Below are 16,642 nucleotides of genomic sequence, written 5' to 3' on the forward strand. Positions count from 1 at the left end.
GGCATAAGCAGGCCCACAAACATTAAAAGTTGAAAATTCCTTTTATTTTATCGAGTTCAATTCCTGATCTATAGTAAGGCATCAATAAATGTTGGCCATAATTTTTTTTTTTTAAAGATTTATTTATTTGACAGAGAGACACAGCGAGAGAGGGAACACAAGCAGGGGGAGTAGGAGAGGGAGAAGCAGGCTTCCCGTGGAGCAGGGAGCCCGATGCGGGGCTCGATCCTAGGACCCTGGGATCATGACCTGAGCCGAAGGCAGACGCTTAACCACTGAGCCAGGCAGATGCTTAACGACTGAGCCACCCAGGCTCCCCAGTGTTGGCCATAATTTTTATAATTCTCACTAATATTGTCTCCTATAAGGCTCCTTATAGTGCCTTGCCTCACAAACAGCTTGAGATTTAGAATACTGAACCCTTCCTCCCCGCTCCGTCTTTAGCATACATTTGGCTAAATCTTACTCCTGCACAACTGGCCACCAACACTGGTTTTTGAAAACCCTAAAATAGCAAATCCCGTTGGCTGCAAACACCAGGGACAACAAATGTGTAACAGGTAATGCCTTGCCCCATTTTTCCTGTGCCAGTCCATGTGCCCTGTTCCCCATGACCCATCAAAGGTGCATCAGGTTTCGTATCTAACAATAAATTCCCATGAACCTAGAAATCCTCTACATCTACAAAGAAAACTCCAGCTTGTGAGAAAAGGGAGATTCCTTTCATTCAGGGCTCAAAGAACTATAAAAAGTCTCACCTGAATGGTGAGCCTACCGAAACGGGAGCATAGTATACTCAAAACTCTACCCAGTCACCGGACAACGACCTTCGGGCCACTCCTGCTGCTGTGCTTATGCTACAACTGCCACCCTTCTTTCGGAGTCCTTAGCTCATTCCCTCTTTCTTTGCTCTCCTCCAGCTCTTTACCAGACTTTCGTTCGAACTTCCCGCGCAGCAGAACCCACCAATCACAAACGTCTTTCCTCGGGCCACGCCCCCATCTCCAGCTCCGGGAGCCGAGTCCAATTTCGCGCACACCCCGCCCTTCCTTTACGCACGCTGCGCACCGACGTCGGCCTCTGACGCCGTCGTCGCCCCCTCGCCGAGTCCCGCCCGGGCCGCTCCCGCGGACCGTTGGGCGGCCGGCCGAAGTCCCTCCCTCAGGACCTCCCCCCACCCCTGAACCGCTCTCGCGGCAGCGACCCATGTGGGAGTTCAGGCTCCTGCGGTCGCCGCCGCCGCTGCTGCTCCTCCTGCCGCAGCTCAGCCTCGGAATCGCCGCGTCCCGCTCGCAGGCCGAAACCATGAACCGGGGCGGCGGCAGCGGTGCGCGGTGCTCCCCCTTGGCGGAGGGGCGCCGGCAGCAGTGCCTGCAGCTGTCCACGGTGCCGGGAGCTGACCCGCAGCGCAGCAACGAGTTGCTCCTGCTGGTGGCGGAGACGGCGGGGGAGGGACCGGAACGGCGGGCCCTCTCTGGGGACCGGGCGAAGGAGGAGCCGCAGTCAGCGCCCCAGCATCACGTTCTCTATTTCCCTGGGGATGTGCAGGTAACCTGGGGCTGCCTGGACACCTGTTCCTTCTTCGTGTGCATGTGCGAATTCCCTCAATTTCCCCCTCGTACTAGTGCCGGGTTCCTTGCCTCTCCGGAACACACCCACACATGCACTGGCGGCGTGGCTCTTGCGTTACTCCACGAAATCCAAAACCGCCCCTGCCACACACCTGACCCCCTGCTTTTGGAGCTCCAGAGGGAAGGTGTCCTTGGAGGGTTACGACCGACTCGGAAGAGCCAGCTGTTAGTCCAGGCTTCGAGGGGGTGGATTTTGAGACAGAAGGAATGAGGCACATAATGTATATTCATTCTAACTTGGTTTTTCAGAGGTGCGCGCGCGCGCGCGTGTGTGTTAGGAGACAGGGATGGCTTTTAAATTAACTTAGCACCTAGTGTTCCGAAAACGCTGGCAGTAATTAAAAAGAAAACAATTAAAAAAAATTATAAGGGTATGACATTTTTAGTTACCCTAGAAAAGGAGGGTAGGTGGAAGAAAAGGGACAGTAATTGCTAAGCATGTCAGTATTTTGTGCTCACCTAAATTCTCTACTTTTGTATGAGATTTTATCTTTATTATTAATTTTTTTAAGATTTTATTTATTTATTCATAAGAGACAGAGAGAGAGGCAGAGGGAAAGCAGGCTCCTCGCTGAGCGGGAAGCCCGATGTGGGACTCAGTCCCAGGACCCTGGGATCATGACCTGAGCCGAAGACAGACTCTTAACCATCTGAGCCACCCAGGAGCCCTATCTTTATTACTCATTTTATATCTTCAGACAAATATTCGTGGATGTATTGTCCTGGAAAGCTGGGTCTTAATTGGATCTTACTCCAGAACTATGTTGTCTTATACGGTAGCCATTAGTTGTATGTGGCTATTTAATTTAAATTAAATAAAAAATCCAGTTCCTCAGTCGCACTAGGTGCATTTCAAGTGCTCAGGAGCACCTAAGGTCTGTGTGTACCCTAATGGACAGCGCAAATACAGAGCATGTCCACGGACCATTTCCATCATCACGGAAAGTTCTGTTGGGTAGTGCTGGTGTAGACAGGTAAAGCTAAAATATGGCTAGATGTGTTTCTTATACCATAAAACAGTATTATTGTTTTCGAAATGGATGCTTTAAAATGATATAGTTACAAACTTTGTGCCCTGTGTCAAATTATGATTAAGATATATGTAGTTTTTTTCTCTTGTTCTTAAAATAATTAACTGTCTAATTAACTGCTAATAACAACTATGAAAAAACTAGTATTTAGATTTAAGAGAAGATACTTGGTTAATGCTCTGTTGCTCAGTTTGGGAAAACAGCATGACATTACTGATAGCGACTTGCAGAGATTTGAGGAAAAGCTACTGTGTGCATCTATAATGATGATGATGATGATGATAGTAATGATAACGAACCTTTATTGAGCACCTACTAAATGTTTATAAAGTGTGACAGCCAGAATACAATACAGGTCTAAAAAGTGCTAAAAACACTTAGAGTAATACCTCCTTTTGTTTTGACATCATCCATTTCCTTATGTAGCCTGAAATTCCATTAGCTTTTTGGACAGTGATATAGTGTTGATTTATGCAGAGCATGAAGTGCTTTAAAAACCCAGGTCCTTGGGGCTCCTGGGTGGTTCAGTCATTAAGCGTCTGCCTTCGGCTCAGGTCATGATCCCAGGGTCCTGGGATCGAGCCCCGCATCGGGCTCCTTGCTTAGCGGAAGCCTGCTTCTCCCTCTCCCACTCCCCCTGCTTGTGTTCCTGCTCTCGCTCTCTCTCTCTCTCAAATAAATAAATAAAATCTTAAACAAAAAAACAAAACCCAGGTCCTTTAGAGAAGAAGAAGATAATGCATCAAAAGGCTTTGAGGCCAGATTGCCTAGGTTTGAACCCTGATTCTGCACTTTTAACCATGAAATTTCTGGCCAATTGCGGCTACCTCAACTATAAAATAGGAATAATAATTCATAGGATACCAGTGAGGACTAAATACGCGAATACCTAAAGAGTAACAGTTCCTTCTCATCTTTCTGATGACCTTTTTTATTATTGGGCTCAGTTTGTGGACTTTTCTCCTCTACCTTTACTCACTCCCTTAGTGATCTCTTTGAGTCTTGTAGTTTTACATTCTACCTGTACTCTGATGACCTTCAACATTTGTGTATCTAGCCTAATAGATTCCCGGAACTTTAGACTTACCTATTGCATGAACACTATTTTCTTTTGGATATTTAATAGATATCTCAAACATAAAATCTCTGAATCTTTCATTTTAAATCTGTTTTTCCTTCAGTCTTCCTCGTCTTAGTTAATGGAAATCCTTTTTTAGTTGCTCAAGTTAGAAATCTTGAAGTTATCTTTTAGTAACCGCTCTTTCATACCTCATACCTCCATCGACAGATAAAGTTGCTTCCCCTTCTAAATCTTTCTGGAGGCGATCAGATGGATCAGTTTAAAAGTAAGTCCAGTTAATGCCACACCACTGCTCAAAACTCTCCAGTAGCTTCCCATGTCACTCAGAGTAGAAACCAGAGAATTCTTGATGGTTTGAAGGGCTCTTCACTGTCTTCACCTTTTCCCACTCTGTTGCTTTTCTGACTGTCTCCTTTTTCTGTTTTACTCTGCCCTAGCAGTGTTCTTCATATTTCTCATGGTAGACACACTTAACCTCAGAAGTTTTGCGCATACCGCTTGGAACAATCTTCCTGCAGATATCTATGGGATTCATTACCTCATCTGTTTTGAGTCTGCTCAAAAGTTGCCTTCACAGTGAGGCCTTTTCTGACCAACCTATTTAGTAATCACATGTATCCACAGGATCCCTGTTAGCTTTTCTCTTTTATTTTTACCCATTTTACTGTATTATTCATTTGGTTTTTTGTCTGTCTTCCAGCACTACAATGTAAGCTTTATATCTGGTTTTTTTTCACTAATATATCTATGACGCTTAGTGACTGGCATGTAATAGGTGTTCAGTAGGTAACTTGTTGAGTGAATGAATGAGTATATGTAAGTTGCTTTGAGCAGTGCACGAAGTGCTTGATAAATCTTGACTATTATTATATGAAATACTTTTGGCTCAGATTTCTTCATCTCTATCTTTGTACTTGATTTTTATGAGCCTCATGTTTATCCATGTGAAATTTACCCTGTTAGATACAGCTCATCTTATTCATGTATCAGTTCTTTTATAGAACCATTATTCGGGTTTATATCATATATAGATTAAATAAGCATACTTTCTATCTTTATTCTTAATTTGGATAAATACTGAACAGAATTGGGCCAACAACTTTGTAAGGTACCATTAGAAGCTTTACCTCATGTTAACACTGAATTAACTGGTATCAGTTAGATCTGGTTGTCCATGTAATTTTAAATTTTAATTACCATTACTTTTTTTTTTTTTAAGATTTTTATTTATTTATTTGAGAGAGAGAGATTGAGAGAGAGAGAGCACATGAGAGGGGGGAGGGTCAGGAGGGTCAGAGGGAGAAACAGACTCCCTGCCGAGCAGGGAGCCCGATGCGGGACTCGATCCAGGGACTCCAGGATCATGACCTGAGCCGAAGGCAGTCGCTTAACCAACTGAGCCACCCAGGCGCTCTACCATTACTTTCTTGATGTTCCTTTTGCAATCATTTTGTTGTCGTTGTGTGTCCTTTTTTTATTCTATATTGTTATTTTCTCATTTGAATTAATAGGCGAGCTGAGAACATAGTAATATTTCTTTAGGTACTTTGATGTTTTTTTAATCCATCAGTAATGATTTTGGAGAGGGGAATCAGGATTGGTTTTAAATAGGCGCTTTCCAATTTTCTTGAGTTATCTTGCTTTTAAAAGCCTCAGGTTATAAAATTATACTTATTTCTCTTTTTTTAAAGTATAAGCTTACAATTTGATGAATTTTGACAAATGTTACAATTATGTAACCAATGCCACAATCATGTTATACAACATCTCCATCACCCTAAAAAGTACCCTTGTGCCCCACTTCTGTCAGTCTCTTTTCTCAGCCCCAGGCAACCACTGATCTGCTTTTTTTCACTGTAGTTTTACTGTTTCTAGATTTTCATTAATTTGGAATCGTAGTATGTAGTCTTGTGTCCGGCTTCTTTCACTTAGTATATAATGCTTTTGAAATTCATTCTTACTATTGCCTGTATCAATAGTATGTTCCTTTTTATTACTGAGTAGTTTTCTGTATATGGATATACAATTTGTTTACTCATTTAGCACTTGGTGAACATTTGGGCCATTCCCAATTTTACCTTTAAAAAAATTTTGTTTTCCTAAAGGCTAGGATATATAGATGACTGTGCCCTAAGTGTATGTCCTGGTGAGTGAAGACTCACTTCTCCTGTGTCTTGCCTTTAATACTCACACTACTGCCATACTCACAACACTCCTGAAACCTGATATGTGGGTTTTTTCCCCATACCAGGTGATGCTCTGCAACACCAGCTGGGTATCCTAGCACTCAATTCTGCCAGTATCTACTTGGGGTTATTGTCACATTTTACAAGTTAAGGGCTCAGTCCCACAAGACTGCACCCCCCACTTCAGATGCCAATCGCAAGTCCCAGGTTGTCACTTGTGCTGCTGCTGACTGGCTATAAGTTGGGGTTGCCATGATACCCTCCTTAGGTTCAGTTAATCTGCAAGAGTGGCTCATAGAACTTAGGGAAACGGTGTACTTACTGTTTTCCCGCTTATTATGAAAGGATATGATAAAGGATTCAGATGAACATCTAGATGGAAGAGATGCATAGGGTATGTGGGAAGAGGTGTGGAGCTTCCAAAGCCCTCTCACAATACACCACTCCCCTAACACCTCCGTGTGTTCACCAACCTAGAAGTTACCTGAACCCATACTTTGGGGATGTTTTATGGAGGCTTCATTGCATAGTCAACGATCAATCATTAACTTCCATTTCCAGCCTCTCTTTGGAGAATGGAGAGTGGGACCGAAAATTTCAAACTTCTGATCATGTCTTGGTCTTTCTGGTTGACCAGTTCCTATCCAGGAGCCCACTTAGAGTCACCTCATTAGAACAAAGATGTTTCTGTCAACCAAGGAAATTCCAGGGGTTTTAGGAGCTCTGTGTCAGGAACCAGGGGCAGATACAAATATATGTATTCTATTATTTCACACTTGATCTTGTGCCCTGGGGCTTCCTATGCTCTTGTCAGGCAGCCTTCTTAGGCTAGATGCTGTTATGGTCCTTCTAGCTTGCTTACTTGGGATGTCTACTTTATGCTCAGCAAAGATGCCCCCTTCCCCCCGTTTTTGATGGAAGTACAGCTCATATCCAATATAGTTATCCTTGCTCTGCTGTAAGACTAATCCGCCTAGCTTGAAACTTAATCATGAATGTCTCCAAACTGTTGGAGAACAGATGTCAAGTTTTCCTAAGAATCTTTTGTACCTTTACTTTAGTAGCAGTATGGGGTGGGCCTGTAAGTTTTTGCAGGCCAGCAAGCATCTACCTGTAGAATAAACACCCCTTAATCTCTCCAAGAGATTCTTTTGCTATTTGCCTCACTGGTGATGAGGAGAAGCATCATGCCCCCTACAAGCATTCCCCCTACAAGGCAAATAAGTGGGTTACATTCCCAGTTGGGATGAAAATTCTCAAAAGAAAACACTCTCTTTCTATAGTCTTCCGCATTTCTGTAGATTGGCCCTGGGTAATAGCCGGAGTTGCAGAACCAGTTTTGGCTATATGTTATCAAGTCCTATGGGGATGTCTTGTGTCTTTTTTTAGAATATGGGAATATTTATCCACTGTTTTGAGAACTGGGTTTTGATACAACAGTAATAATACTATTTTTATATTTTAGTGCACACAGCTCCTTAGTATAAGCATTTTTCCCTTCTGATCATGTAACCTGGGGCTCATCAAAGAAAATATCAAGTTTTTAGATTACCTCCTATGTGGTAGAAACTAAACTGAGAATTGTAGAATCTTGAGTTCATTTTGGCTCATTAACCAAATAACTGTAATAGAAATAATACTTAGTTTCTAGGACCTCAGTTTCCTTAGCTATAAAAAGGATTTAGATGAGCCCCTTGAGATCTAAGTTCCTATTTTAATTTTATATCACAAATCTGAATGTGCAAAGGGCAGTAGCAGAATCCATAAAAGTTAAATGATAGCCTTCTGGGAATAAATATTTTTTAACATATATGACACTGTTAACATTAATGAGATTATGAACTGTAAAGAAGAACTTGAGTATCCAGTTGGGAAAATTATTAAAGGACATGAACAGAGAATTAACAAAAGGAAAAAATGAGAATTGTTAATAAACAGAAAAATATTCAACCAGCTTAGGAATCAAAACATGCAAATTGAATCAAAAGTAAGGTGTTTTATCATAGTAGTGAAGATTTTTTAAAAAAAATCAATGCTAATAGCCAGTGTGGGTAATGTGGGTAAATTCTTGTATACTTCCAGTGAGAGTGGAAATTGATATTAATCTTTTTGATGGAAAGTCTAAAAATTAAGATGCAAATCTATATTTACTGATACGGAACCATGCCTGTAATATATATTAAGTGAAAACTGTATGTATAAGCTTGTTGAGGGAGAGGTAAGAATGCTGTCTTCTATACATGTTTACAAATGTGTATGTATACTAAAGAAAACTAGAATGCTAGACTCCAAAATTTTAATAATGATTATTTTTTTTTTAAGATTTATTTATTTATTTTGAGAGAGCGAGAATGAGAGAGAGAGAGAGAGAGTACATGAGTGGGGGAGGGTCGGAGGGAGAAGCAGGCTCCTCGCTGAGCAGGGAGCCCGATGCGGGACTCGATCCCAGGACTCCGGGATCATGACCTGAGCCGAAGGCAGTCGCTTAACCGACTGAGCCACCCAGGCACCCCAATAATGATTATTTCTAATTGGTGGTTTTATGGATGGTTTTTCTGTCTTTATACCTTTGTTTATAGACTAAATTTTTGTAGTATTACTTTTATTAGTTTTAGATTTTCAATAGAAAAATATGTGTGTATTGTTAAAAATTGTTTATTTAAGGTTCTACATTGAAAAGTAAGTCTCCTTTTCATCCCAACCTCTTCAGTCTCCTATTTCTCTTCCCCAAGGCTACCACTGTTGCTGATTTATGTGTTCTTCCAGAGACATTCTATGCTGATGAAAACTTTTTTTTTTTAAGATTTCTTTCTTTATTTGAAAGATTGAGAGAGCGCGCACATGTGAGAATGTGCACATACAGGCGTGCACGCTTGGGAGGGGGGGGTGGGTGTGTAGAGGGAGACGGTGGAGCCTGACTTGGGGCTGATCTCAGGACCTGGAGATCATAACCTGAGTGGAATCAAGAGTCAGACCGTCAACTGACTGAGCCACCCCGGTGCCCTGCAAACTTTTTTTTTTTTAAACACAAATGGTAGCATAGCTTACAGGAGTTTTTTAGCCCTTATTTTACAATGCATATGAGTACTCATAGAGCTGCTTTATTCTTCTGAAACAGAAATAACCTTATACATGCTTATTTATTTATGCATATATGCAAGTATATCACTGAGATAAATTCTTAGAAGTGGAATCACTAGGTCAAAAGAGAAGTACATTTAAAATTGTTCAACATAGTATATGGATGTTAGAATAAAGGAAAATCACAACTGTGTTTCTTTCTCTCACACCCTGTACCCAGTCAATCAACAAATGGTGTTGACTCTACTTTCAAAATCTATTCAGTCTGACCACTTCTTACCACCTTCATTTCTGCTACCACTCTTGTTCAAGCCACTTTCTCTCGGCAGGATTATATTTCAGGAACCTCCTACTGGTCTCCCTGTTTCAACTCCTGACTCTTCAACATAGGAGCAAGAGTAATCCTTTCAAAACATGTTACATCAGCCCTCTGCTCCGAGCAAAGGCCAAAGTCCTTACCCCTCCCCTTCTCCCCAACAATCTCTCTGATCTTGGCGATCACTTTCTTTCTTTCTTTCTTTTTTTTTAAGATTTTATTTATTAGAGAGAGAGAGAGTGCGCGTGTGCACAAGCAGTGGGGGAGAGGGAGAGGGAGAAGCAGGCTCCCCGCTCAACAGAGAGCCCAATGTGGGGCTCCATCCCAGGGCCGGGGATCATGACCTGAGCTGAAGGCGGACGCCCAACCGAGCCACCCGGGCACCCCCACTTTCTTTTTGTTCACACCATGGGAGCTACTCTAGCCTCACTGCTGTATCTTGGCTATATTAGACATGCTTCCGCTTCAGGGCTGTTTGCATTTGCAGTTCCTTATGCCTGAAATATGAATCACTCCCTTGGTTCCTTTAGATACTTCTCAACTATCATCTTACTGGAGACCACCTTGGGTTTCAAATAATAATCTTCCATCCTCTCCAAAACCTTGTATTCCTTTTGCCCTGCTTTTTAAAAATTATATTCCATTGCACTTAACCACCATCTTAATATTGTGCTGACTACTAGCCACTTGTGGCTATTGACCACTTGAAATGCTAGTCTAATCAAGGAATTAAATTTTTAATTATATTTAACTTTAAATTTAAATCTAAAAACTGAGAGTTCAGTTCCTAGAAAACTTTTAAGTATATTTGAACAACTTGGATATGTGAATCTACTTTTTCAACTGTAAATTTTATGAAATCTAAATTCAGATCCAGTATTTCCAAAGAAAATTTAGCATCCTAATTGAGATGCGCTATAAGTGTAAACACACACTGGATTTCAAAGACTTAGTAAGAAAAAGAAATGTAATAATCTCTCATTGGTTTTTTATATTGGTTACATGTTTAAATTACAGTATTTTAGATATATTGGGCTCAATAAAATATATTATTCAAGGTAGTTTCACCTGTTAACTTCCTACGTTTTTAAATGTAGCTACTAGAAAATATTAGGTATGGATCATGTTATATTGCTGTTGGACAGTGTTGCTCTGTTTACTTATGGAGTTGTTTATTGTGTATCTCTGTACTAGAATGTAAGCTCCGTGGGGGCAGGGGTTTAGTCTCTTCTGATCCATACCCAATAGGCAGGTATCCAATAAATCTCAGAATAAATGAATAAATTTGAATGAATTCCCCCCTTTTAAAAATAGCTACTGTGAATAAAAATAAAAAAACAAAATTTATATGCATATCCTAGAATCTATGCAAAAAGTTATTTATATAGAATGCTTATAAATAAATAAGATCCAAATTAAAAAAGGCCAAAGTTATGAACAGACACAAATAGAAATCCAGGTGGGTAATAAATATGTAAACAAAATTACAACTTCATTCAAATTTCCAGTAAGTCCAAATTAGAATAAGCTATCCTTTGTGTAAGAAATTGAGTGAAGATCAAAGAATTATACATACCTCTCTGGAAGATAGCATTGTAGTCTGTATAACTAATCTTAAATTATGAATATTCTTTGACCCACTTTTTCCATATCCAGGAATTTATTCTTATTTATTTATTTTTAAAAGATGTTATTTATTTAGAGAGAGCTGGGGGAGGGCCAGAGGGAGAGAATCTCAAGCAGGCTCCACTGCCAGCATAGAGCCTGTGCAGGGCTTGATCTCATGACCCTGAGATCATGACCTGAACTGAAATCAAGAGTCAGACGCTTAATCAACTGAGCCACCCAGGCACCCCATATACAATAATTTATTTTTATTGATATAATCAGAGATGTATAAAAAGATTTTTCTAGAACGTTCATTGCAGCTTTGCACAGTTGACCGTTGAACAATGCAGGGTTTAGGGGCACTGACTCCCACACAGATGAAAATCTATATATAACTTTTGATTTCCCAAAAACTTAACTACTAATAGCCTATTGTTTACTGGAAGCCTTTCTGATAATGTAAACAGTGACTAACACATATTTTGTATGTTATATTATCATATACTATATTCTTACAATAAAGTAACATTTTTCTTCAGAAAATGTTATTATGGGGGCACCTGGCTGGCTCAGTTTGGTGGAGCATGGGACTCTTGATCTCAGGGTTGTGGGTTCGAGCCCTACGTTGGGTGTAAAGATTACTTAAAAAGAAAATCTTTAAAAAGAAAAGTAAATGTTATTAAGAACATCATAAGAGATAATACATTTACAGTATTATGCTGTATTTATAGGAAAGAACTCACTTGTAAGTGACTTGCACAGTTCAAACCCATGTTGTTCAAGGGTCAACTGTAATACTAAAATTAAAATCAAACTTAGCATTCAGATTGTTAGAGTAATCCATAAAGGGAGGGTTCAGGATGGGAAAATATTTTAAAGTTCTGGGTTGGTCAAAAAGTCTGTTTAATAAACCAATTTTTATTTTCAGTTAATGTGTTAGGAATAGGAGATTGTGTGTATATTAAATAAAATTTATTTTAAAATATCCTTTTAAAGTAAGTTTTATTTTTAAAATTTCTACTATGCTATTTAGCTATATCTCATAACTCTGTCTTTTGATGGATTTTAGGTTTAAACTAAAATTATTTGTTTAAAACCTTATGATCAGAAAGTAATGACGGATTTATAGTTTTCATTTCTAGTACATTAACCACTGGTCATATAACATCCCAATTTCCTCCACAATAAAAATGGGAAGGTATTTTGTGGAAATAATTTTATATAAATGTGTACTTAATGCTTGTTTCATCTTTCTTACCTTTCAGAATTACCATGAAATTATGACTCGTCATCCTGAAAATTATCAGTGGGAAAACTGGAGTCTAGAAAATGTTGCCACCATTTTAGCTCACCGGTTCCCCAATAGTTATATTTGGGTGATAAAGTGTTCCCGAATGCATTTGCACAAATTCAGCTGCTATGACAATTTTGTGAAAAGTAATATGTTTGGTGCTCCAGAACACAATACTGACTTTGGAGCTTTTAAGCACCTTTATATGTTATTAGTTAATGCTTTTAACTTAAGTCAGAACAGTTTGTTATCAAAGAAGAATGTGAAAGATTTGAATAAGGACTCCAAAGCATCTAATTGTAGATCCAGTTCTTCTCACACTACTAATGGTTGCCAGGGAGAAAAAGAGAGGACCTGTGAAAAATTTGGTGAGTCCACCATGAGTTTTTACCCACCATCACTGAATGGTGCTTCTTTTACTTTGATTGGATTCAGTAAAGGTTGTGTTGTTTTGAATCAATTGCTTTTTGAATTAAAAGAAGCCAAGAAAGACAAGAACATAGATGCTTTTATCAAAAGCATAAGAACAATGTACTGGCTGGATGGCGGTCATTCTGGAGGAAGCAATACTTGGGTTACTTATCCAGAGGTCTTGAAAGAATTTGCACAAACAGGGATTATTGTTCATACCCATGTAACACCTTACCAAGTATGTGATCCAATGAGATCTTGGATTGGAAAGGAGCACAAGAAATTTGTTCAGATTCTTGGAGATTTTGGTATGCAGGTGACTAGCCAAATTCATTTTGCAAAGGAAGCTCCTTCCATAGAGAATCACTTCAGGGTTCATGAAGTATTTTGAGACTACAAGAATATTAATGTACTTGTTCAGTGGAAGAGCAGAAGCACTTTGAGTGTTATAAATTCAGATAATGAGATATAATTCATAGATGCATTGTCAGTTTTGGGGGGGGCGGGGGGAGGAAGCACACATTCCTAAAATGAGTGTAATGTGCAATAGTATTCCTTGCTTGTGAATGTGAAGTTTTTACTTTGGATGGGGTTAGAATTAGTTCAGTTGAAAAGTAAAAGATGATTTGTGATAATCCTACAAGGAGATACAAGACCCTTAAGAATGAAAGTTATGATATAGTCCTTATAAAAGGTAACGAAAATTGTTATTGTTGGAAATAGTTTATTTTCTGAGTATTGTTTGGAACTAATTTTGGTGACACTAACAGTAATTAGCTGTTTGGCACTCGAAACTCCGTTTCTCTTCAAATAAAGCAAAGGCACACTGATGTTTTCCGTAATTTTGGAATAACTGTACCTTGCCTCTCATGTTTTGTAAATTCATAGTCATTCTTTAATGGGCCACCAAGTGTTTTTTTCTTAATAGTCAAAATATATTTGTTTCCAAATTTCCAAGAACATGCAGTAGTGTGCAGTTGGTTTTTAAAATCATTACACTTAAGTACTATGGCTTAATTTTTAATTGATGACTTTTAGATATTTTGGAGTTTCTTGAGTCTTGGCCAAAAACCAGATCTTTTAGAAAATTGTTTTAAATTGAACGTAATTAAGTATATTGGGTAAAAATATGCTACAGATTTTCATCATATTGGTCTTTTGAAAGAGATCAACTTAGGTGAAATAAATGTGTAACACTCTATTTGTTACTACTCTATTGAAAAGGAGACAGATTCTATAGATCTAAGTCAGTGTTTCTCCAGAAGCATGATTTTGTCTGCCAAAAGAAAGCAGCTCTCTTTGGCCAAAATGCAAAATTATATTGCTATAAGAAAAGTTACAGGGAAAGTTTGAAGACACAAATGATTTAATTTTGGCTCAAAAACTGAATTTGCTTAACACTGCTACATAATTTGGGTGAGGTTTCCTTCTGCTTGTTTTTCTTGACCTAGATAAATACATTTTGAGAAACCAAGATCTAATGAATGTCAACCAACATTGATAGCTGTGTGATTACAATAAAAGGTGAAGTCACTTTTTTATTGTTTATTAATAATTAGCTTTTGCAGGTCATGAAATAATTAAGCAGGGAAGTAACATTGCTGCTTTCAGACTGAAAAAAAAAAAGAAGACACTGAAGCTTAATATCTTAATAACCCAGAGGACCTAAATTTATAAAATATAGAATTAAAATGTTAATCTCTTGGTTTCTTCCCAGAATTACATTTTAATGACTTTATAATACATTCCACATATTCAGACTTACAGGAATTCTTACTCACAAAATGCTTAAAAATAACATCCCTTAATTCTATAAAGTACAGAAGAGTATCTCTCATTTTTAAGGACAAGTTAGTTTATATTGCTTCAGTTTCTTTAAATACCTGTTTCTTTTGAGACCAAAAATTCGCAACAAGGAGACAAGTTCTGATTCTAGCATTTTATTACCTAATCTTGAAGTATTATGATTGGATGGCTTCTTTCAATGTTTAATAATCCTTGGTTAAATTCATGTGTATCTAATGTTAAGTAGTGAAGGTAGTGAATGCACTAATGAGGGGGGAAGGAAAGGCACTTATTTTTACAAGATTAACTAAAATGGAAAAAGGACTTTTTGCGGAAGGATTCATTTAAAAAATGAGATATTTAAAAATCTAGGTTCTTTATCTAGTCATGTGACTGCTTACCTTGTAATTGTTGTATGTTCAGTGTATATTAAAAATAACTCATGGGACACCTGGGCACTGCCACTGCAGCAAAGTGAGAGTGTTGAAAGTAGAAATATTTTCTTGAATGAAAATATATTCCAGTTGATCCATATTCAAATAGTTTAAGACTTCAAATTTGTCTTCTCTACATTTGTTTAAGACTATTGTAAATGTTAGTATATCCTTTTGGACTGTGCCTTTGTGTTTGTCATGAGAGTCAACTGAGAAGTCATACAGATAATGTGAAAGTTGTTAGCACCACAGCATGAATGTACAATTGTATTAAATTTAATCCAGAGAAGTCTGTTTGGATGTGCTTTATGTTACCAGATTTGTTAAAACTTCAGATTGTTACTTGGGAGGAAGCTATTTCTTTTCACTTTGCTAGTTTAGGTTTCTATATGTTTTCATTAACTCTCCATGTTTCTTCATATGAGCAACTTTCCTTGTAAAAATACATTTCTTTTTCATTTACATTTCACCTTTAAATTGCCCCACAAAAATTTGCTTTATTTCCATTTCTTCTGTTAAATTTCTTGGAGAAAAAAATCACTCAAAAATAAGTTTTTCCTTTTATGTGCTAATCATTTCAGGTATCTGTATTCCTTTTGCTGTCATTAAGAGACTTAGAATATGGTGTGATCTGTTTTTCATTTTATTCATATAATATCTAAGCACCCATCAAGGGCAGGAAAGATCTAGGCAGAGACAAAACAGTCCCAAGCATTTGAGTATAGAAATGTATAACAGACCAAGGCTTAAAAGTGAAAATATGAAACAAAAGGTAGTATTCTTAAAAGAACTATTCTGTTAGACTTCATTAAGGGCCTTTAAGAGAAACATGTTTTAGAGGATAAGATATATATGTAGATAGACCCCATCTGTAAATCAGGTTGGTCTTTACAAAGGCAGAGAGGCTGAGCAGCTCTTAGTGGTAGAGACAGGCACTCACTCAGGATGGTCATTTTAGTATCCCATTTAATGGAACTTAAAAAAAAATAGAATACAACTTAGGTGTATTTAAAACACCGCAATAGTCGTGGTCTATATGCTTGAAACAAGACTTGAAGGTAATAGCAGGGATATGTGGGAGACTGCCAATCTACATTAGCTCCTCCTCACTATATGTGTTTCTTAGCACTGGAGGAAGGCGTTACAGCAGAACAGCTCCAACTCCATCCAGACCTGCACTCCAGCTTCCTGCGGGGGGGGGGGGGGGGGTTGTTTTGTTTCTTGTCAACTTCTTAGATGTCTGTTGGCAACTTTAGATAGGTGAGAGAAAAGCCTCCCTACTAAGGTTCTTCCAAATGTTCACATTGCTGCTGTTCAAAATAATAAGTCTTGCTGACTTTATTTCCCTTTTAAAAAATATTTTATGATTATATAAATATAATAATATATGTATTTTATGAGTGACAAGTTTTAATTACTGAATAAATAGAATTCCAATGTAATTATGTGCCAAGACAAACACTGTTAATGTTCACGAAAAACTAGTATTTGTAGTCTCCACATGTATTTTAAAAAGTTATTTTGAAAGAGTGATACATAGAGGGGCAAAAAAAAAAGGTCAAATAATACACAACTGCAGATTCCAGTATGCCCACCTAACGTTAGTCTAGCTTCTCAGAGGCAATCACTATCACTGGTTTCTTGTGTATCCCAGCAGAGATAATTCTATGCATATACAAATGTTTACTTACAGAATACCTTTGTTTTACACAAATGGCAGCATACTATACCCATAGTTTCCAACCCTTTGCTCATTTAATTACCTTGGAAAAATTTCTTGCCAGTAC

The 16,642-nt window shown here is 38.3% G+C and overlaps 1 protein-coding gene across 1 annotated transcript; it reads left to right on the top strand.

The window, feature by feature from the left end:
• Window positions 1–1,206: 1,206 nt before the first annotated feature.
• C3H2orf69 (chromosome 3 C2orf69 homolog) lies at window positions 1,207–13,146 on the top strand. Its single transcript, XM_021703109.1, has 2 exons — window positions 1,207–1,548; window positions 12,200–13,146. The coding sequence occupies exons 1-2, from the start codon at window positions 1,207–1,209 to the stop codon at window positions 13,025–13,027; spliced, it is 1,170 nt and encodes a 389-aa protein (XP_021558784.1). The 3' UTR covers window positions 13,028–13,146.
• Window positions 13,147–16,642: the final 3,496 nt, after the last annotated feature.

The sequence above is a fragment of the Neomonachus schauinslandi genome, chromosome 3, assembly GCF_002201575.2.
Source record: "Neomonachus schauinslandi chromosome 3, ASM220157v2, whole genome shotgun sequence".
Taxonomy (NCBI): Eukaryota; Metazoa; Chordata; class Mammalia; order Carnivora; family Phocidae; genus Neomonachus; species Neomonachus schauinslandi.

Bases quoted from the DNA above. Each gene is read 5' to 3' on its own strand.
- C3H2orf69 (XM_021703109.1), top strand. From the start codon at position 1,207: ATGTGGGAGTTCAGGCTCCTGCGGTCGCCGCCGCCGCTGCTGCTCCTC. The intron at 1,549-12,199 runs GTAACCTGGGGC...CTTACCTTTCAG, and splicing joins ATTTCCCTGGGGATGTGCAG to AATTACCATGAAATTATGAC.